Source organism: Mytilus edulis, chromosome 13, assembly GCF_963676685.1.
Source record: "Mytilus edulis chromosome 13, xbMytEdul2.2, whole genome shotgun sequence".
NCBI classification, from domain to species: Eukaryota; Metazoa; Mollusca; class Bivalvia; order Mytilida; family Mytilidae; genus Mytilus; species Mytilus edulis.
The window spans coordinates 74614820-74639732 of NC_092356.1; the positions used below are offsets into that span (position 1 = coordinate 74614820).

The window sequence follows — 24913 nt, forward strand, 5'->3', positions numbered from 1 at the left end:
AGATTTCCAATAAAATGACTTTACTCGACAAAACCGACCTAACTCAACGTATTTCGTCCTACTACATTGAAGCATGACGGAGGGGAGCATACACTGTATATAGATATAGGAAGATGTAGTCTGAGTGCCAATGTATACATGTTTTGCTCTTTGAACACGCATTGTTGCTGAAATATGCCTTCAGTAAAAAACAACCCCAGCTATTTTTTTTAACTCTTTAAATATTTTGTCATTAAACTTTGAATGATTTTTTTTACATAAATACTATAATGGAACAAGTAAATTAGCAACTTCTTATCAAACACACCATCATTTCTTGTCACTTCACTTGACCCATATTTAAGTTCTTCTCACATTATGAATTTTAAAAACTACCAGACGACATTTAGCATACAAATATTAAAATAACGAAATCCGAAGCGAGAAGGTTGCCTTTTTATTGTTTTAAAAAGATTTAACGTTTAGAGTAAATTCCAACACACCCGGATGTAAAAGGTGTACTCGACTTTTAAAACAAAATAATATTTTTCTATAATTTAATTGAAGATAATTTGATATGGGCAGAAATTCATATCAATGATATATTTTTCAAAAGTACTTTCTCGTCTTTACCTATACCAAATTATGGGGCGAGGTTTTTGTTCAAGTATACCTAAACTTGCATAAGAGGATACAGGGGAAGAGGGCGTACTCCCCCTTTTCGATCGTTAAATAAGTTTTAATTAAAATATCATGTTTTCCACAATATCATTTTTAGCGTATCATTGTCTAAATTGTTTTTTGCATTGCTTCGCTCGTCAGAGTAAATTCAATTATCGAAAACTACACCCTCTTTCAAATATCTTGGATCCGGCCATAATCACGAACTGTATTGCACGAAAAAAAAACTGAAATGATTGTCGTTTGACTTTGATAAATACTTTTTAAAAACAACAGTATCTGAAAATTAGGCATCTCGCATGTGATTTAAAAGTTTAAGACTACAAACTGAATTAGATTTTTTTCCCGTGATTTAGTAGCTCACTCAATACATAAAATCTGCTATACAATTATGACCACTAATGGTCCTACAGATACTCTGTACTTTTGACATGACATAAGGTCTCGTTTTTCTAGACTGTCTATGATTTTTGTATTCTTAATTTGTGATATATACAAAAATCAAGGTGTAGTATGATTTTCAATGAAACAGCTCTTCACAAAAGAAAAAATGTCACAGAAATTATAACAACTTTTCTCCAACGAAGGGGTTTCAACAATGAGCAAAGCCTATACAGCATAGTCAGCTATAAGAGGCTCCAAAATTACAAATGTAAAACAACAAAAACTAACAGCCAAATAAATGTTAAAAAAACCAACGAAAACACAACAACAAACGATAAGCACTGAATTAAAAGCTTCTGACTTGAGACAGTCACATCCGTACAACGGCAATTGGTGTAACAGTACGAAATCAATATTATGAACGGGATAATTATTCTTTATTTATTAGTTTTAGTTGTTTTAAAGATAGTGTTCAGCATATGTGGATACTATCATTTCGGTACATGGAGCTTATTTGGAAATACTAGAAATGGCTAGCTGTTTTTATGCTTCGTTTCAGTCTCACGAGTCAATCCCTTTCTATCTGTTTTAATTGTGATCGTGATTATTCGATAAACATACGTCTATGATCTCAAATGGCTATAGCTTGGTTATTTATAAAAACTATGTATCATAGATATGCATGCGTAAAATAAGTTCTCGACATAAACTGGCTAAAATATAAAATAAGAATTAAACCTCACGTTATACTTACGACGAAGAAGCCTCAAGCTATATATAAGACATGTACTCACGACGAAGATTATGCCTCAAGCTATAGTACTTATGCTGATGATGATACTGATGTATGTCTTATATCCAGCGACAAATATAACATATATATTGAGGATGATGAAAATTAATTATAATGATAAATACATAAACCTTTTTAAACATGCCCGACAATTAAGAGTCGCATTTTCATATGCTAGCTAACAAGAGAGCGTTACCACTATAAAGAAACACTTGTCTTTCTACGAGTAAACCAATACCTGCTCTTGCTCCTGTATGCATCATGCTTGGTGGAGAAGCCGAAAAATACAGTCTTAAAGTCATTCGACAAGGGGTCCAATAGAATAATTGAATTTGTATTAGAGATTAGCCTGCTACCAGTCAATCCCATATACAAGTATATAATTATGAATATAAAATGTTTTTTTTGTCAGTCGTATAACACCTTCACTGGTGATCCTGTCATTGGATCTGTCGCATAGTTGTCACTTTTATATATACCTCCAAAGCGAGACAAAATTTGAAACTTAAAATTTTAGTCAACCCAATCAATATATCATATGCGATAGCTTTAGAATCTACTTTTAATTGAATAAATACGAGTAAAGAAAATTCCCGTAAAGACTGAAGTAACATTATAGTTGTCTCAAAAATGTGTAAAAACTATGTAAATTGACATTCTCATCCACTTTAAATTGGAAATACTTGGGGACAGGATATTTTTAGCCAATTACTATAATAAGTTGATAGTTTACTATCCACAGTGGTCAATGCAGGTTATTAGTCATCAATATTATTGATAATCAAGTACACCTTCTAAATTACAATCTATATAACGAATTGGTGTACACATTTATTTACACACATTATTATCAACTACAATTTTCTCTTTTTAATGTTCGTTGACTTTCATTTGAAAGAAAAGTATATGTCAACTACTAAATATTAAAGATGTACATGACCTGTAATGTTTTTTTTAAATATTAACTTCCCGTTGACGTACGTTTTCCCTGTTGAATTTGTTTTTACAAGATTGTAAATTGAGGAGATCAAGTGCAGAAGAAGAGAACGTTTGAAATGATACTTAATAAAGAATTATGCAAGCACAGTTTTCAACTTTAACTGAGACACGTTATGATAGTAACATTTTTTTTCTGAAATAACAACAAAATCTATATAAATTAATATAAATTAATACCCGCGGACATTAAATATTATAAAACATTGAAAATCGAAAAGAAGAATCTATCTGATCACGACAAACAAAATCAATACAAATATCAAATAATATGTTCATTAAATTTTGCAATTATATCTGAAAAGCAAAGTCTTTGTCAAAACCATGAAAGACAACTTCCATGAATCGTATGATAGGTAACGATACGTATATATACGTGGTCTTATGTCAGTGAAGTTAGGCGGGAATCTCACTAATCACGTGATATATAAAAATCATGATTTCTTTCGTTTTTCATCATCTTAGAAATATTGATATTGATAAAATTTATTATGAATGGGTTTCATAGTTGAGGAATACTTAGTTAAAACTTCAGTAACGCTTTTAACAAAATTAATTGGTTAGCAATAACCGGTCCCGTTACGTGCGTACGTCGAGTTAGGTACGTATGTCATTTTATTGGAAATCTCTATTAAGACTCATCAGTGACGCTCATATCAAAATATTTATAACCCAAACAAATACAAAGTTGAAGAGCATTGAGGATCCAAAATTCCAAATAAGTTGTGCTAAAAAAGGCTAAGGTAATCTATGCCTTGTATAAGAAAATCCTTAGTTTTTCGAAATATTCAAAGTTTTGTAAACAGGAAATTTATAAAGATGACCACATAATTGATATTCGAAGTGCTGACTACTGGGCTGGTGATACCCTCGGGGACGAAACGTCCACCAGCAGAGGCATCGACCCAGTGGTGTAAATAGTTATCAAAGGTATCAGGATAATAATTTGGTACGCCAAACGCGCGTTTCGTCTACATAAGACTCATCAGTGACACTCATATCAAAATAGTTATAATACATAAGGTCAGTTTTGATTGAAGCGGTCAAATAATTTTGGTGTACAAGTCGGCATAAGGTATATAAAGTAATGAAATGTGTTACGTCTAAATTTTTTGAATAAAAGGAAAACATGCTGGCATTGTGAATTGATAAGAACACAATTGTGTTGTTATTGTATTGCAAAATTGCTATCCATTGTATTATACATTTAATCGTGACAAAAAAATATGGCTGATTTACTACATTTACTTGCGGGTATATAAAATTACAAATTAAACATATGGTCAGTTTCTTTCGACGGGTTCAAATAATTTTGTTGTACAAGGTAGCATGAGGTATCAAAACTACTGAAATGTGTTACGTATCAATATTTTGAATAAAAAAAAAAACATGCTTGCATTGTAAATTTATGCAAACATAAATGTGTCAATATTGCTGTCCCTTGTGTTTTGCATTGAATCCTGACAACTAAAATATGGCTGATTTACTTTGTTGGTATATAGATTTACAAATTACACATATTGTTAGTTTTTATCTACAGGGTCAACTATTTGTGTTTTACAGGTCAGCATGAGGTATTAAAACTACTGAAATTTTGCTGCGTATCTAAATTTTGAATAGAAGCTGCACATGCTGGCACCGTAAATTTATTTTAACATAAATTTATTGTTATTTCATTGTAATATTGCTGTCCATTGTGTTATACATTGAATTCTGACATAAAAAAATATGGCTGATTTACTATGATGGTATATAGATTTACAAATTAAAGTGCACATATAGTAAGTTTTGATCGATAGGGTCAAATCATTGTGTTGTACAAGTAAGCATGAGGTATCAAAACTACTGAAATTGTGTCACGTATTAATACTTTGAATAACAGAAGGACATTCTGGCACCTTTATTGTATGCAAACAAAAATTGTTGTTATTGTATTGCAATATTGCGGTTCATTGTATTCTATAATGAATCCTGACATTAAAAATATGGCTGATTTACTAGCCGGGTCTCTAGATCTAAAAATTAAAGTGCACATATGGTAAGTTTTGGTCTATGCGGTCCATTAAACTTTGTTGTAAAAGTCAGCATGAGGTTTCAAAACTACAGAAATTTTGTTACGTATCATACTTTGAATAACAGGAGGACATTCTGGCACCTTAAGTTTATGCGATCAAAATTTGTTGTTATTTTATTGCAAAATTGCTGTCCATTGATTATATGTTGTATCCTGATATAAACAATATGGCTGATTTACTATTTGTGTATATAGATTTACAAATTAAAGTGCACATATCGTCAGTTTTGATCGACAGGGTCAAATAATTTTGTTGTACAAGTCAGCATGAGCAAACAAAACTACTGAACTTTTGTTACGTATTGATACTTTCAATGTCAGGAGGTCATGCTTGCAGCCTAAATGTTTGTTGACAAAAATCTGTTGTAACTGTATTGCAATATTGCTGTCGTTTATATTATATATTGTTTTCTGACATATAAAAATATTAATGATAAATTTACTATGTGGGTATCAATATTTACAAATCAAAGTGCACATATGATCAGTTTTTATTGAAGCAGTGAAGTAATTGTGTTGTAGAAGTCAGCTTAAGGTATCAAAACTACTGAAATTTGTTACGTATCTATATTTTGAATAAAAGGGAAAATGCTGGCACCCAAAATTTATGAAAACAAACATGTGTTGATATTGTATTGGAAAATTGCTGTTCATTGTATTATAAATTGAATCCTGACATAACAAATATGACTGATTTACTACATGTACTATGCGGGTATATAGAATTACAAATTAAAGTGCAGATATGGTCAGTTTTGGTCGATGTGTTTAAAAACAATTATTGTATGAGTCAGCATGAGGTATCATAACTAATAAAATTGTGTTACAAATCAATATTTTGAATAAAAGGAGGACATGTTAGCACAGTAAATTTATGCATACAAAAATGTGTTTTTATTTTATTGCAATATTGCTGTCCATCGTATTATGTATTAAATCATGACATAAAAATATGGCTGATTTACTATGTGGTTATATAGATTTACAAATTACAGTGCACATATGGTCAGTTTTGATTGAAGCCGTCAAACAGTTTTGTTGTACAAGTCAGCATAAGGTATTAAAACTATTAAAATTTGTTACGTATCAATAAATTGAATAAAAGGAGGACATGCTGGCACCCAAAATTTATGGGAACAAAAATTTGTTGTAATTGTATTGCAAAATTGCTGTACATTGTATTATAAATTGAATCCTGACTTAACAAATATGACTGATTCACTATAGCTACATGTACTATGCGGGAATATAGAATTACAAATTAAAGTGAACATATGGTCAGTTTTGGTCAATGTTTTTTAAATAATTTTATTGTATCAGTCAGCATGAGGTATCAAAACTAATGATACTGTGTTACGAATCAATATTTTGAATAGAAGGAGGACATGCTAGCACAGTAAATTTATGCAAACAAAAATGTGTTGATATTTTATTGCAATATTGCTGTCCATCGTATTATGTATTGAATCCTGACATAAAAATATTACTGATTTACTATGTGGGTATATTGATTTACAAATTAAAGTGCACATATGGTCAGTTTTGATTGAAACAGTCAAATAATTTTGTTGTACAAGTCAGCTTGAGGTATCAAAACTACTGAAATTTGCTACGTATCAATATATTGAATAAAAGAAGGACATGATGGCACCCTTAATTTATGAGGAAAAAAATTTGTTGTTATTGTATTGCAATACTGTTGTCCATTGTAGTTTATATTAAATTATGACATAAAAAATATGGCTGATTTACTATGTGGGTATACAGATTTAAAATTAAAGTGCACATACATTTTTATGGTCAGTTTTGGTCGATGACGTCAAATAATTTTGTTGTATAAGTCAGCATGAGGTATCAAAACTACTGAATTTTTGTTACATATAAAAAAGTAGATGTGGTATGATTGCCAATGAGACAACTATCCATAAAAGACCAAAATGACACAGACATTAACAACTATAGGTCACCGTACGGCCTTCAACGATGAGCAAAGTCCATACCGCATAGTCAGCTATAAAAGGCCCCGATAAGACAATGTAAAATATTCAAACGAGAAAATTAACGGCCTTATTCATTGTTATTTATGTGAAAAAATGAAAGAAAAAACAAATATGTAACACATAAACAAACGACAACCACTGAATTACAGGCTCCTGACTTGGGACAGGCACATACATAAATAATGTGACGGGATTAAACATGTTAGCGGGATCCCAACCATCCCCCTAACCTGGGACATTGATATAACAGTACAGCATAAGAATATCAATATATTGATCAAAAGGAGGACATGCTGGGACTCTTGACTGGTGCAGACAAAATTTTGTAGTCATGTGTTTTAATAATGCTTTCATTTTGTAAGAATATCAATATATTTATCAAAAGGAGGACATGCTGGGACTCTTGACTGGTGCAGAAAATTTTTTGTAGTCATGTGTTTTAATGATGCTTTAATTTTGTATAATAAATTCTATCCTGAAAATAAAATATTGCTGATTGTATCTACATAAATCAAGGTCGTGTAACTAATAATGATGTATTTATGTAACTAACATTTTATATACGTCCTTGCATAGATATACATAATTAAGTTAACAGTTAATTTAATAAAATGACTATATAATAGATATACATGATTAAACTGCAGTTTTGAGTAGCTATAGATGAAAAATTAATACATTACGAAATCACAGCCCTGTAAGCCATAGTCAATGTAACGCCCAATGTGACGTCACATGTAAATTTCTAAAATGTGTTCCGAAAATTCATAGAATTTGGATGAAATTCAAGATTATATTTGTATGACTCATCTAACTTATATTAATAACAGTGAAAATTATAATACTAATTAATATTTAATTGAAGTAGTTATTAGATAATTAATTGTATTATCTAGCTTTGTGGTTGTTTCTTCTGATCAAACTGTGAACCATTTATGACTGGTTCGAAGTTAACTTATTGCAATAGCGGACCTGTTTCCATGTTATTCTTATGGAAGACATAAAAACAGTCCTAGGATCAAGTCCGCTAGATTTTGGTCCTATGGCTGGTCAGAGCAGTCCTAAATCCGGTCACTGGTTAACTTTGACCTGTCCAAAATGACTGGTTATCAAGTACAATTGCTGTACAGGTTCGGACTGCACCCATCTATATATTTGTATTGTAGTCCTGTCATGTAATATTGTCATTTAAATGATGATATCAACATTGGCATTAAAGCGGGAGGTTTGGCATTTCACAAAACCAGGCTCAACCCACCCTTTTTATTTCAAAATGCCCTGTACCCAGTCAGGGAAATGGCCATTGCTATATTTCAGTTTCTGTATGTGTTACATTTTAATGTTGTGTTTCTATTTTGTCGTAGTAATCATAGATTTGATGCGTTTCCCTCAGTTTTAGTTTGTTACCCGGCTTTGTTTTTTGTCTGTCGATTTATGAATTTTGAACAGCGGTATACTGATGTGGCCTTTGTTTGTATAATATTATATACGTCATATTAATTAATTATCGTAGTTCAATTTAAAAGTTAAGCGTTTTATTTCGTCTACATTGATATAAAAGAACACCGGGGTATTAAGATTGACAATATCTTAGATCAATGAATTTGAAACAAGAAAGGAAACATTGTACATTACAATACGATAAATAATTAAAATAAAATATAAAATTCCCCTTTCGAGAAATTAAAAAGCAAATACTAAAACACGTTCTTTTTCCGTTTTTGGTTTTCGAGAAATCATAAACGATAAACGGAAACAGTCTTTTTTTTTTTATTTCAAAAAGAAAAACAAAGAATGGACACAATTGTACCATGAATACAAGGACCATTAAGACGATTTAATATTTCGAAAGGAGTAGGTCCGGTAAGAACTCATTTTGGCCTCAAATTTCAGTTTCATCTGACGAAAGATTTTGACCCCTTTTTAAACACTTAAGTGTCTATTTTACTTGATTCAATTAGTTTTTGTGAAAGATTTTAACTAATTAAGTCATTGAAAACGATCCGATTCAAGCTCAAATATGAAAAATCTCTCAAATATGTCAAAAAACGTCACTTTTCAGATGGTTTTTGTCAAAAATGAAAGTGGCCGCATCCTGTTCATCCACAATGTTTATATATGTTATGTATTATTATAAAATATGGCTTACATTTCAATATTATGGATGAACACGAATGCGGCCACTTTCGTTTTACACGGAAACCGTCTAAAATTTAATTAAAATGATAGAGTTTTGAAGATTTCAGTAATTTAGCATGACTTAATGGTGCTACAAGCCGATATTTGTGCATTGTATTGTCAAAAACAGCCCATATTCATGTAGCAGAAGCATTCAACTGTCCAATAAATAACTAAAAATTTACATTTTAACAATTTTGTAAAACTGCCATATATTGGGGCCAAAAAGGGGTCTTACCGGACCTACTCCTTTGTTTTTAAAGAAAAATTATCGTTCACTAGAAGTGCGGACAGTTATTGTCTTTTTTTATTATATATTTTAAAAAATACTGACATTGTGAAAAAAAGCAAAAAACATAAACGTACGTATAGTCTTAGAATGGTGATGTCACATATCCTAGACTAATGTATGATACCCTTATCATATAGTTTATGGTATTTTTAGAAACACAATTGCGTCTAACTAAACAGTGCACCAAATCTAGCAACTGATTATCCTTAATTATGTTACTTGTGTTACTTATGTTGATGCAGAAATGCAGGCAGATAACATGTGTCCTTTTTATAGTCAGGATCATAACGATACCATTTAACATTTGTACTCTGAACATTTTTGAGCTCTTCAAACGTCAAGTTTCAAAGGATTTGATGACAACAAAATACCAAGACTGTTATACAAAAATTGCACAAAATCCCTTCATAGCATTCATAAGCAGTCACGCTACACATTCAATGAAAATCTGTAAAATGATTGTTCAAGATGAGAATTAACTCATATGCCTATAATTGATATTAGAATGTTCAGTGTTATTAAACTTTAAAGAAGACTATGTATCGCAATTCACCATAATAATTGCTTTTGCAAATTTCCTCCCAATTCGTTCCAACATATCACAGTCCAGATTATTGGACAACCTATTGTTGATACAGAAAATATTCCGTTCCAACCATAATGCCTATGTGTACTAGATATCATTGAGATGGAAGCCATCTCTGTGGGCCCCGCTGTCAATAATGTGGGGTAAATAAGTTGTATGGATAATCTGCTATGAAGCATTATTTGAAGTTATTACATAGTCTCATGTGTGATTTTAATCTAAGATTTTAACTTAAAACTGATAAATATTCTCAACTTACTTTCATAGTATAATAGTGATATGACTGCATGATGTGAACTCATTGTTGACTACTCTAAGGTGACTTCTGGATATATGGAATGATGTTTTTGAACAATATGTTTAAAGGTGCTGCCCAATTGATATTTGTCACATATTTTTAGATTTATGCCTTCAATAGAGCGGACACAATTTGTTAAGAACAACAAACGGATGGACAGACTGACGGACTGACCTTTGACCTAGGATGCATACATTATGACACATTCTCTGGTGTTGGTTAATATATATGTTAAGTTGAAAATGTTTGTCAGGTATAAAGTATGAAATAATAACAGCTGTCCTCTCAAAATATAGTATGTATCAAATTTGTTAGCGATGGACAGACCAACAGACAGACAGACCTTTGACCTAGGAAGTGGTACATACATCATGACACACCCTCTGGTGTTGGTTAAAATGGATGTCAAGTATAATATTTGAAATCATAACGGTTCTCGAGATATAGAGCGGACACAATCTTCAACACAGGACTTGGTTGTCAACTGAAACCAAAGTTTTTTTGACGTTGACCTTTGACCTAGGAAGTTGTACATACATCATGACACGCCCTCTGGTGGTGGTTAAAATGGATGAAAGTATAAACTTTGAAATCATAACGGTTATCTAAATATGGAGCGGACACGATCTTCACCCCAGGAACCGGGGTTGTCAACTGAAACCAAAGTTTTTGACCTTGACCTTTGATCTAGGAAGTTGTACATACATCATGACACACCCTCTGGTGGTTGTTAAAATGGATGTCAAGTATAAACTTTGAAATCATAACGGTTATCTAGATATGGAGCGGACACGATCTTCATCACAGGACACGGGGTTGTCAACTGAAACCAAAGTTTTTGACCTTGACCTTTGACCTAGGAAGTTGCACATACAACATGACACACCCTCTGGTGTTTGTTAATAATCATGTTAAGTATTTAGTATAAAATCATAACGGTTATCTAGATATGGAGCGGACACTATCTTCACCAAAGGACATGGGGTTGTCAACTGAAACCTAAGTTTTTTTACCTTGACCTTTGACCTAGGAAGTTGTACATACATCATGACACACCCTCTGGTGGTGGTTAATATTCATGTAAAGTATAAAGTATGAAATCATAATGGTTCTCTAGATATGGAGCGGACACGAAAGTGTTAAGAACGGACAGACGGACGGACAGACTGATCACTATAGGGCGACCCGCCTAAAGGCGGGGCCCTAATTATCTGCTGAGTATAGCAAAACATCTAGGCGATCAATCAGTTAGAAACAAGTTTCAATCATTCCTAACATAACAGAATTATGAATATAAAAAAATTGATAACTCATAGTAGACGGCCTGTAAACTACAAGATTAAATTAGCTAACTTGATCTACAAAAACATTTGATCAGATTAGGGACTTTAACTTTAAAAAACGATATAGAGACAAACTAAATTAACGGTGTTCAATCAATCAAACTAAAATCAGGGGAACACAAGAAATACTGAACTGCAGAAAAAAAAAAACAAACGCCATCATACATCAATGTTTATTTTGCTGCTTTTTGTATGATTTATTCATATTTTATTACTTTTAAAGAGACGCTACATGTTTGTATTAATGTTGCAACTCGATATCCAGTATTTTGTTTCATTGAGAGAATACAACACAATCCGCATACAACAAAAAGAATAATTAATGCATACATATTTAAATGAACGAGTTGATATCCATTCAAAGTTTCTGTTTAAAGGTATGCAAATGTTATTTTTCATAATATGCAAGGTAAGACATATTCGACTAAAAATAAATTAGTAGCCATGCTGAATCATCTATTTATAAACTTGCAATTGCCCGTTGTGGTGTTTTTGTGGCAAATTAAAAAAAAGACGAACATCCCTACTTGTTCCTAATAATCTCGTTTTGAGAAGAAAATTGATTTTTTTTGTAATCGAATATGGCTACAAGGATATATGTAAACCTCAAAAGACAGCAACGTAAGAACACCAAAAAAAAAAAAAACAAACACAAAACACAATTAAAACAAAACGTAAAAAATGTATAATGTAAAAAAGGAAAATGTTGGTAATAATCAAGATGCATAAGTTATCATACTTCGTAAGTTGTTGCACCTTGTTTGCACCTTTATTACTGTTGTAGTTATATTATTTATCTATGAAGTTTGATTCAATAAACATTGAATTCCTACAGTAAAATTTAGGAAAGTATAGTTTATATTTTTTGTTTGACCTTTTATCCTATGTTTTGGGTTAAAGGCCCAATAAAACATATAAACTATAACTTTATTTTCAACCTGGCGTAGGGTAACGGTAAGTAGTAGAGACTGCTTTATGAGCATGCATTACACTAAAATAAAAATCACACAGTCATGTCATAGCATAATCAGCAGACAAACAAACTACCCCTACAAATGTTTGTTAGTATAATGATTATCTAAAATAAATTATGTTATGGTCAGTTTGACACTCCAATTTTATAAAAATAACCTTTTATATTGTTGTTTTCGAAAAATTTGTATGGAGACTATAAACGTATTGCTATTCATTTTAGACCTCTCCTCCAAATTATTCCCCACAAGCGCCAGTCAAGACTATTGATTATATCATCCGGGAGATCAATCAATTAAAAACAGGCTCCAATTATTCATAAAAGTACCAATGTAATACAAGCGGGAACTCATTTACACAGTGGTTAAAATCAATTTAATAGCTTAAGTTATCTACCAAAAATATGTGTAATATTTAGTTTTTTTAATTCTTACAAATGGAACATATATAAATTTTACAACTCAATGATTATTTTCACATTTGTTTGTTAGTTTACTTCATGTAAATATTGTTATTCAGACTATGTTCCTTAAAATGTGCTTAAATCGCCTAGTATGTTATTTTGAAAGAGGGAAACAAGACTTACCTGGACTTCTGTAATAAACTAAATCCGACAACAATTCAGACTATTTATTGATACGTCTGTTTATTTAAATCCTGTTTGATAGTTTTCTATGGTAAGAAAATTCTCCAGAAAGTGATTATTTTACATACGAGACTCAGTATTTAAATCAATTATGTTATGAGTGCATGCGTGTTAGGTACTAACGAATGTATTGGACATCAAGATCACATGTCGTTATAACTCACTACCCTAGTTTCAATAGATGATACTGTATAAATAACTAAACTCTGACCTTGTCAAAAATAAAAGTCTTAGTGGTGTACATTATACTGCACCTGATGTTCATTAACAAACTGTAATTCTCTTCAGTGATTTTCCAGATCGGCACTTAAAGTTAACCTCTTAGGAACATTAACCAACTCGGGTAGTTATTAGTTATTCATCGTTACTTGATGATGCCACCGATGTAAATAAAACCAGGTTTGTCATCGTCAAAGCACAGTAGTTCATTTTAATAGTTAGGAATCATTTGTTTTTGCTTTAAATTTAAAAAGAAATGAAATTGAAATTGAATTGAATTGAATTGAGCTATGTACAATACAATAGCAATTACATTAATCCCTGTCTTGGCCTGATGCCTTTAGTTTTCTATTATTCTTGTGTTTCTTTGTCGAATACGTTCTCCTATTTATTTGTATTGTAGTCCTGTAATATTATGTTGTCATTTTAATGTTATTGTGACGGATGGGTTAACTAAAAGTCTAGAAGGCAGTAAAACAACGTCTGGTTCGTTTGATCGTATAATCTCAACTCAATATAGTAACATGATATATAACAATAGCACAACGTTAACAGAAGATAATGATGACGTTAACAATGTGAATGGAAACGGCGTTAAAAGTAGTGTTAACGTTTGACGCGTAAGTTAAACTGTCTCTAAATCACCGACATACTCGGGGCCACCAGATGCAATGTCCATTAGCTGTGATATGTAGTGGCATGCGGAAAGAACAAAAATAGATTGATCTCACAAATAATGAAAAAAGGATTAAATTATTAAATTACGTAAAAAACTCTTTGAATTTACATTCTTTTCACAAATAAGAAAAAAATAACAAGTCTGTTCACACACGTTAGTTTCTTCGTTCACTTCGTCTCAGATAATAGTGCATGCTGTTGACTTCTAATGGGTAGAGTTTTGTCACGGGTCGATTTGTAATTCCTGATTTGGTACGCACCATAGCGACGCGTACTAAGCCGTCCTTGCCTTTAATAGTGTCCTGCACAACTCCAAGTTTCCAATGCACGCGCTTTGATTCGTCGTGTATCTGAACGACATCGCCTTCTTTGATCTTCCGAACGTCGACTCCAGCTCTTTTATGATATTCTCGCAATGAAGTAAGGTATTCTCCTTTCCATCTTGTCCAGAAGTTCTCAATCAATTGTCTCTGTCGTATCGCTTGATTGTTCAAGTTTGTGTGTGTTAATTCACAAATATTTAGATTGTCAATAGCAGCTTTTTGACGATCCATACGATAAAGTTGTTATCCTTCGTCCATGTATAAGATGGGATGGTGTAAGCGGCTCCGGATCTCTGATATCTGTTGAAATATACGTTACTGGTCGATCGTTGAGTGTGGCTTCGATCTCTCTTAATACAGTCCTTAGAGTCTCATTGTTGACATGTGCACTTCCTAATACTTTCTTAAGTGATATTTTTGTTAAGCCAATCATTCTTTCCCACATGCCTCCGAACCATGGAGCTCTATTTGGGATGAACTTCCATTCAATGCCATAATTCTGAATATTTTCTTTAACTTTTCTAGAATTGCAAAGTCATGAAATTTCGTTTGAATCAGCTTTAAATGTTAGCGCATTATCTGACATCATTATTTTCGGCACTGATCGTCGACTTACAAATCTCCGGAAACACAATAAAAAAGATTCTTCGCTGAGATCGTAAACTAATTCCAAATGTACGGCTCGAGTGACAGCACATGTAAATAGGCAAATGTAAACCTTCGATTCTTCGTTGTTTCTGTTTCTTGTCGTTAGCGCACCTGTGAAGTCTACACCGGTTATGCTAAAGGGTGTGGCATCTTGAACTCTCTCTTTTGGTAATGGTGGAATTTCTGGTGCGGGATAAGATTTTCCGATTACTTTTCGGCACGTTACACATTTCATCAATATAGATTTGACGCACTGTCTTAATTTCGGAATCCAAAATGTTTGTTGTATGTATGCTAGAGTGATATTTATTCCTGAATGTAGTGTATTCTCATGTGCTTCTAACACTATCAAATGTGTGAGACGGTTCTTTGCCGGTAACAGATATGGAAACTTGACTGTTTCTCCCACTGTCGCATTGTCTATCCGGCGGCCACCACATCGTAACAATTGCTTTTCGTCTAGAAAGAGCTTTAATTGTCGCACAAGTGTTTTACGTTTTGTAGAATTATCTATACAATTTATTTCGTCACTAAATATTTTACCTTGTGTATATCTTATCCATAGGAATTTTGCATTTTTAATTTCATCACTACGTAACAAATCTTTCTTTCGTTCAGTTTCTGTTGCTCTGCAGTTTGTTGCGAATCACATTACATATGCGTTAATGCGGGTTAGTTTTCTATAAGAATTGTACCGTTCAATATCTATGATTTCTCCTATACCAATACATACATTTTGATTTTTCTCCATAGACTCAATTTTGTCATCGTTCTCCGACATAGACTACACTAGACGTTACGTTGTCTCCGTTCCATGTCGACCAATCTTCTTTGCTGTTTAACCATTTAGGTCCACTAAACCACATTTCATTCTGTTGCAGTTCTTCAGATGTTATACCACGTGTAAGCAGATCTGCGGCGTTGTCTTTTGTAGGGCAGTATCTCCATACATTATCTCCACACACACTTTTAATTTCTTCAATTCTATTTCTGATAAATTGTCTCTGTGGTTTTAAGGATGTAAGCCAACTTAGTACGACTTGACTATCACTCCAAAATTGTATTTCACTGAAAGTTTCTGGAAAGTTTTTGCAGATATGATCAGCAAGCCTCGCTCCAATTACAGCCCCCATGAGCTCTAGTTTTGGTAAAGTTATAGTCTTGATAGGCGCAACTCGATTCTTTGCCATTACTATTGTTGGTTTTCTGTCATACATGATGTACGCGCATGCACCATACGCATGAGTTGAAGCATCGGTAAATACATGAAGAGTTGGTAAATTTCTGTTATTCTCGTTTTGTGTTTGAGTACTTCGATGAATCTCTGTTTCTAAGCTCGTTGCTAGATCTCGTGAAATTAATATCCATTTTGATTGGATATCTTCCGGTAATATTTCGTCCCACTCCAAGTTTAGTTTCCAAAGTGATTGCATAAAGATTTTCGCTTTTACAGTAACTGGGCTTAATAGTCCTAACGGATCGAAAATCTTGGATGATAGCCGTGAAATATATCTTTTAGTCAGTTTTCCTTTTTTGTCCATCTCGAACGTGTTACTTTGATAAAACAACTTGTCCGATTTAGCGTTCCATTGCATACCAAGAATTTTAGTAAGCTCATCTTTGTCTAAGGTTTTTTCTTTGCTAGCGTTTTCTTGTAATTTTGGACTGTTTGAATTCCATGAGCGTAGGTTTAATCCGCCTTTCGTAAGTAATTCTCTCGATCTCCTGTAATAATCTATTACGTCATTTTCGTTATCAAAGCTAGTTAAAATGTTGTCCACATATAACCCATTTTCAAGTGTATCTGAAAGTTTCCCCGGATTTTCCTTAAAATGCTTGAGAAGTGTGGCGCTCAAAATGAATGGCGAACATGTAGCTCCGAAGAGTACGGACTTGAAGCGATATGTTATTCGCGGGTGTGTTTGTAGGATCGCTAAGCCATAAGAACCTCGTTGCATCTCGGTCTTTCTCGTCGAGCTGTTTTTGTAGAAATGCCTTTTCTAAATCTGATGTTGTAGCATATTTCTTAGCGCGAAATCTCACAAGTATTCCCGTAATATCATTCATAACAGTTAAGTGTGATTCTTAGCATTCATTTAGACTTGAATTATCTCTTCCATCTTTGCAGCTACAATCATAAACAATGCGTATTGGCGTAGTAGATGATTCCTTGGCAACAGGATGATGCGGGATATAGTGCACTGGTCGATCGGTAGGAAGTTTTGTTTCCTCAACCTTTTCAATAAAATGTCTTCTCTCCTGCTCCCTTATGATATCTCCATACATTTTTAATAAATCGGGTTTGTTTGCTAAACGCCTAATAACGCTACTTGTCCTCTGTTTAACCAATTCCATGTTATGTGGTAGCGGAAGGAAATCTGGTTTCCATGGTAACTTAGCTGTGTACTTTCCATCTTCTAGTATTATAGACTTTTCTCCGTATTCTCGTACAACTTCCGACTGACTTTTAATGGTATCGCTTCCTGAAACCCCCAACGCTTCTAAGTTCCAAAACTTTTCCAAGTCGCAAACAACGGCTCTGTGATCAGTCAAAATATTCAACATTGCTGATTGTTTTGAACTACTTCCGTTTTTAGTTAGTACGGGTCCCGACAAGAGATAACCTATTTTCGACTTTACTGCGGTCGGTCCATTTCCTCTTATTATTTCGTCTTCAACTATTGACCAGTAATAGTCTGCACCAATCAATAAAGATATGTTAAACTTGTCTTCTGCCCATATCGGATGTGCGAGTCGTAAACCACGTAAGTATGGCAGTGCTTTGATTTCCTTTTGTGATTTTGTCTGAATAGGAGCGGCAATTTTCAGTACTATTATTACTTCTATTTCTATTCTTTGATTATCAACTGTTTCAATAGCTATGTTTGCTTTATCAAGATGACGAACTTGTCCTTCGTTTCCTCCAAATCCCGATATTTCCAGTGCAATCTTTTCGGTGGATTCAATTCCTAGTTTTCTAGCTAAATCTTCAGTTATGAATGAGTTTTGTGCTCCCTCGTCAAGTAGAATATTTGTCATGATAGATCGATTTTCGGACCAAACTGGAGTTACGGCAGTTTTCAGTAAAACATCTGTATGTGCAGTAACAGTAGAATGTAAGGATGTGGTTAGCTCCAGTGGCGTTTCCTCTACGGCGGTATGTGCGACGGTCTTTTGTGTACTATACTGGTTTTCGGTTAAGCTCTTTGGTTCTGTGTTATGTACTTGTACATGTATACTCGTGTGATGTCTCTTTCCGCACTGGCGGCACTTATTTTGTTCCCCTGGTTTTAGTTTGATTAATTAAACACCGTTAATTTAGTTTGTCTCTATTTTGACAATAAACGAAGCGGTCGGTAAAATTTATAAATCTTCATTACTTTGACCTGTAGATTGTACTGCGACCTGTACGCATACTTCCCTTTTAATTGCTGTTCGCAATGATTCGATGTTCCAGTCGTCGTTTCCGCGATCTCGGGTTGTGTTTTTTCGTACGTCGGACGGCAATTTATTGTATATAATAGGCGTAAGAATGGCTCCAAATGTACTCTCGTTTGTTCCTAGCGATTCTAATCCGCGTATGCTACACTCAATTCTGTCGGAAAAGTTTCTCAAACTGTCTGCGTTTGACCTCGGTGCGGGTAAATCAATTAAATTCTGAATATATGCGTTCGTGATTTTGTGGTTCTGACCAAACCTCTCTCTCAGTATTGATACGGCTTGATAGTAATTTGCACTTATGAGTGGTAAACCGGCGATACATTGCGCGGCTATTCCCTGAATTTGATTTTGCAAATACGTAAATTTCTGCACGTCTGTTAATGTTTGGTTATCGTGTATTGCTGATTGATACGCATCCAAGAAAGGTTGCCAGTTTAACAAATTGCCATTAAAATATGGAAGATTCAATTTTGGTAGCTTGTGGTAGATGCTTGAATTTGTTGCGTTCATTGACGATCTGTATTGCATATCATTATTCTGCATGGGATGTGGAGTAGTACATGTAGATGTGGAGTTGATAAACACAAACTCTGCTGCATTTGGATTTAAGTTCTGATTAGAGCTAGTTTCATTTGATTTGTTTTTCTGTTTTGAATTTGATGAATTGCGTACTTTTGTCATAGTTCGTTCTATATCTAAAACATACCGATCTGAGTCTTCTATCTCTGCTTCCATGTTTTCCTCTGCAATCTCCTCTAATATTTCATTATCAAGTTCCGAAAGAATATCCCTCTTTTTCTTCAAGGTTTCACATAGGCTTTCTATTTCGTCGCGTTGTGTTGTTTCTTTCTCTAATTCCTCTTCAATCTTTGAAATTAATCTCCATGCGGCTCCTCGATGGCCCACTCTAATGGCTTTCTTTTTCGTCATTATATCCTCTGGTCACAGCACCAATGTGACGGATGGGTTAACTTAATGTCTAGAAGGCAGTAAAACAACGTCTGGTTCGTTTGATCGTATAATCTCAACTCAATATAGTAACATGATACCTAACAATAGCACAACGTTAACAGAAGATAATGATGACGTTAACAATGTGAATGGAAACGGCGTTAAAAGTAGTGTTAACGTTTTACGCGTAAGTTAAACTGTCTCTAAATCACCGACAGTTATATTTAACATTTCCATTAAAGTGCGAGGTTTGGCATGCCACAAAACCAGGTTCAACCCACCATTTTTTCTTTAAAAATGTCCTGTACCAAGTCAGGAAAATGGCCATTGTTATATCATAGTTCGTTTCTGTGTGTGTAACATGTTAACGTTATGTTTCCGTTGTGTCGTTTGTTTTCTCTTATATTTGAGTGTGATTTCACATTACTAAAAGACGTGTCACGGTACTTTTCTATCCCAAATTCATGTATTTGGTTTTGAAGTTATATTTGTTATTCTCATCTTGAAAATAAAGGAAAGAGAAATAAACGAATGATAGCCATTCAAAGGTAACAAGTTAATAATATTTTTATACACCATACGCACGCTACATCCACACAAAACTATGCTCAGATGTAAAAAGTTTGAAAGCCATAATAACTACCATGTTGACGATCGTCGAGGACCAAAAGTTCCAAAAAGTTGTGAGGCCAGGGGTATCCTTCTTGGACAAAACCATCGTTATTATCAAGAATAATTCATAGTTTTGCAAACAGTAAATTTAGTTGGATGGCTATTTAATAGATATACATATACATAGATTTTGGTCCTATGGCTGGTCAGAGCAGTCCTAAATCCGGTCACTGGCTAACTTTGACAAGATCAAATGACTGGTTATCAAGTTAATTTGCTGTACAGGTTCGGACTGCACCCATCTGTATATTTGTATTGTAGTCCTGTCATGTAATATTGTCATGTTAATGTCTTAATCAACATTGCCATTCAAGCGAGAGGTTTGGCATTTCACAAAATCAGGCTCAACCCACCATTTTTATTTCAAAATGCCTTGTACCCAGTCAGGGAAATGGCCAATATTATATTATTTTTTTCTGCGTGTGTTACATTTTAATGTTGTGTTTCTATTTTGTCGTAGTTATCTTAGATTTGATGCGTTTCCCTCAGTTTTAGTTTCTAACCCGGCTTTGTTTTTTTGTCTATCGATTGATGAATTTCGAACAGCGGTATACTGCTGTTGTCTTTATTTATAATACCGGGGTATTAAGATTGACAATATCTTTGATCAATGAATTTGAAACAAGAAAGGATACATTGTACATTACAATACGATAAGTAATTAAAATGAAATATAAAATTCCCCTTTAGAGAAATTAAAAATCAAACATTACATTCTTTTTCCGTTTTTGCTGTTCGAGAAATCATAAACGATAAATGGAAACAGTCTTTTTTTTTTATTTCAAAAAGAAAAAAAAGAATGGACACAATTATACCATGTAAACAAGGACCATTAATACGAATTAATTTTTAAAAATTTGTTTTAAAGAAAAATTATCTTCCACTAGAAGAGCGGACAGTTATTGCCTTTTTTATTAATATTTTATTAAGAATACTGACATTGTGAAACAAACAAAAAATAAATTAACATACGTATAGTCTCAGAATGGTGATGCCACATATCCTAGACTAATTTATGATACCCTTATCACATAGTTTATGGTATTTTTAGAAACACAATTGAGTCTAATTAAACAGTGCACCAAATCTAGCAACTGATTACCCATAATTATGTTACTTATCAATACAGTCCCGATGCAGAAATGCAGGCAGATATCTGAAGTAATCACAGATAACATGTGTACTGTATATATTCAGGACCATATCAATTCCATTTGACATTTAATACATTTGTACATTTTTGAGCTCTTCAAACGTCAAGTTTCAAAGGATTTGATGACAACAAAATACTAACACTGTTATACAAAAATTGCACAAAATCCCTTCATAGCATTCATATGCAGTTACGCTACACCTTCAATGAAAGTCAGTATAATGATTGTTCAAGATGAGTATCAACTCGTATGCCTATAATTGAAATAAGAATTTTCACTGTTATAAAATTTTAAAGAAGATTATGTATCACAATTCGCCATAATAATTGCTTTTGCAAATTTCCTCCTAATTCGTTCCAACATATCACAGTCCAGATTATTGTACAACCTATTGTTGATACAGAAAATATTCCTTTCGAACCATAATGCCTATGTGAATTAGCTGCTGAGTATAGCAAAGCATCTAGGCGACCAATCAGTTAGAATCAGGTCTCAATCATTCTTCACATAACAGAATTATGAATATAATACAATTGATAATTCATAGTAGACGGCCTGTAAACAACAAAATTAAAGTAGCCAACTTGATCTACAAAAAACATTTGGTCAAATTAGGGACTTTAACTTTTACAATCAAAATAGAGACAAACTAAATTAACGGTGTTTAATTAATCAAACTAAAACCAGGCGAACAAAATAAATACTGAACTGCAGAAAAAAACAAACTCCGTCATACATCTATTTTTATTTTACTGTTTTTTGTATGATTTATTTATTCATATTTTATTACTTTTAAAGAGAAGCTACATGTTTGTATAAATGTTGAAACTCGATATCCAGTATTTTGTTTCATTGAGAGAATACAACACAATCCGCATACAACATAAAGAATAATTAATGCATACATATTTAAATGAACGAGTTGATATCCATTCAAAGTTTCCGTTTAAAGGTATGCAAATGTTATTTTTCATAATATGCAAGGTAAGACATATTCGACTAAAAATAAATTAGTAGCTATGCTGAATCATCTATTTATAAACTTGCAATTGCCCGTTGTTGTGTTATTGTGGCAAATTCAAAAAAAGGCGAACATTCCTGCTCGTTCCTAATAATCTCGTTTTAAGAAGAAAATTGAGTTTTTGTAATCGAATATGGCTACAAGGATGTATATAAACCTCACAAGACACCAACGTAAGAACACAAAACAAAACAAAACAAAACACAAAACAAAACAAAACAAAACATAATAATGTATAATGAAAAAAAGGAAAATGTTGGTAATATTCAAGATGCATAAGTTATCATACTATGTAGGTTGTTGCACCTTGTGTGCACATGTATTACTGGTGTAGTTATATTACTTATCTATGGAGTTAGATTCAATACACATTGAATTCCTACAGTAAAATTTTGGAAGTTATAGTTTATATTTTTTGTTTGACCTTTTACCCTATGTTTTGGGTTAAAGGCCAAACAAAACATATAAACTATAAAATCATTTTCAATCTGGCGTAGAGTAACGGTAAGTAGTAGATGCTGCTTTATGAACATGCATTACACTGAAATTAAAATTACACAGTCAGTTCATAGCATACATCAGCAGACAAACAAACTATCCCAACATATGTTTGTTAGTATAATGATTGAATAAGATAAAGTATATTATGGTCAGTTTGACACTCCAATTTTATAAAAATAACAATTTATATTCAATTTGTTGTTTTCCAAAAGTGTGTATGGAGACTATAAACGTATTACTATTCATTTTGGACCTCTCCTCCCAATTATTTCTTACAAGCGCCAGTCAAGACTATTGATTATATCATCCGGGAGATCAATCAATTAAAAACAGGTTCCAATTATTCATAACAGTACTAATGTAATACAAGCGGGAACTCATTTACACAGTGGTTAAAAATCAATTTAATAGCTAAAGTTATAATATATGTAAGATTTAGTTTTTTTTTATTTTAACAAATGGAACATATATCAATTTGACAACTCAATGATTATTTTCACATTTGTTTGTTAGTTTACCTTCATGTAAGTATTGTTATTCAGACTATGTTCCTTAAAATGTGCTTACATCGCCTATGTAATTGTGAAAGAGGGAAACTAAACTTACCTGGACTTCTGTAATAAACTTAATCTGACAACAATTGCTACTATTTATTGATACTTATGTTTATTTAAATCCTATTTGATAGTTTTCTATGGTAAGAAAATTCTTCAGAAAGTGATTATTTTACATACGAGACTCGGTATTTAAATCGATTATGTTATGAGTGCATGAGTGCATGATAGATACCCACGGATGTAGTGGACAACAAGATCACATGTTGTTACTACCCTAGTTTGAATACATGATACTGTATAAATAACTCAACTCTGACCTTGTCAAATATAATAGTCTTAGTGGTGTACATTATACTGCACCTGATGTTCATTAACAAACTGTAATTCTCATCAGTGATTTTCCAGATCGGCACTTAAAGTTAACCTCTGAGGAACGTTAACCAACTCGGGTAGTTATTAGTTATTCATCGTTAATTGATGATGCCACCGATGTAAATAAAAACATGTTTGTCAAATTCAAAGCACAGTAATTAATAGTGAGGAATCATTTGTTTTTGCTTCAAATTAAAAAAGAAATGAAATTGAAATTGAATTGAATTGAGCTATGTACAATATAACAGCAATTACATTAATCACTGTCTTGGCCTGATGCCTTTTATTATCTATTATTCTTGTGTTTCTTTGTCGAATACGTTCTCCTATTTATTTGTATTGTAGTCCTGTAATGTTATGTTGTCATTTTAATGTTAAATTTAACATTGCCATTAAAGTGCGAGGTTTGGCATGCCACAAAACCAGGTTCAACCCACCATTTTTTTCTTTAAAAATGTCCTGTACCAAGTCAGGAAAATGGCCATTGTTATATCATAGTTCGTTTCTGTGTGTGTAACATTTTAACGTTGTGTTTCCGTTGTGTCGTTTGTTTTCTCTTATATTTGAGTGTGAATTCACATTACTAAAAGACGTGTCACGGTACTGTTCTATCCCAAATTCATGTATTTGGTTTTGATGTTATATTTGTTATTCTCATCGGATTTTGTCTAATGCTTAGCCTGTTTCTTTGTGTGTTACATTTTAATGTTGTGTCGTTGTTCTCCTCTTATATTTCATGCGTTTCCCTCAGTTTTAGCTTTTTATCCCGAATTTGCTTTTTGTCAATAGATTTAAAAGTGTTGAACAGCGGTATACTACTGTTGCCTTCATTTTGGACCATGCTAAATTAATTTTACATGCATACTTGGTAACACTATGTAGATATTGTTTTACTTATAGTTAATGTTCAAATAAGACTCATATGGGATACATATATATCAGATCAATATACTTGAATAATGTGGATTCAACAGTTGTAATCCATTCGTTTTTTATGTGTTTTGTCACGTGATTTTGTGATGTTATTAGGGACTTTCCGATTTTATTTTCCACTGAGTTCAGTATTTTTGTGATTTTCCTTTTTCATACAGGATCATACAGTTAACGATTTTATACGAAAAAAAATCGTACGAAAGTTTATACTTCAATACTGT

The 24913-nt window shown here is 32.9% G+C and overlaps 3 protein-coding genes across 3 annotated transcripts; all 3 read right to left on the reverse strand.

Annotated features, from left to right (window-relative positions):
- Positions 1-15854: 15854 nt before the first annotated feature.
- LOC139500564 (uncharacterized) lies at positions 15855-17048 on the reverse strand. The gene has a single exon (XM_071289313.1). The coding sequence runs from the start codon at positions 17046-17048 to the stop codon at positions 15855-15857; it is 1194 nt and encodes a 397-aa protein (XP_071145414.1).
- Positions 17049-17175: 127 nt separating this feature from the next.
- Positions 17176-18129, reverse strand: LOC139500565 (uncharacterized). Its single transcript, XM_071289314.1, has one exon. It carries the CDS (start codon positions 18127-18129, stop codon positions 17176-17178), a length of 954 nt encoding a protein of 317 aa, XP_071145415.1.
- A 324-nt stretch (positions 18130-18453) lies between these two features.
- Positions 18454-19461, reverse strand: LOC139500566 (uncharacterized). The gene has a single exon (XM_071289315.1). It carries the CDS (start codon positions 19459-19461, stop codon positions 18454-18456), a length of 1008 nt encoding a protein of 335 aa, XP_071145416.1.
- Between the last annotated feature and the right edge of the window lie 5452 nt (positions 19462-24913).

Coding starts and splice junctions, on each gene's coding strand:
- LOC139500564 (XM_071289313.1), bottom strand. CDS start 17,048: ATGCAACGAGGTTCTTATGGCTTAGCGATCCTACAAACACACCCGCGA.
- LOC139500565 (XM_071289314.1), bottom strand. CDS start 18,129: ATGACAAATATTCTACTTGACGAGGGAGCACAAAACTCATTCATAACT.
- LOC139500566 (XM_071289315.1), bottom strand. CDS start 19,461: ATGACGAAAAAGAAAGCCATTAGAGTGGGCCATCGAGGAGCCGCATGG.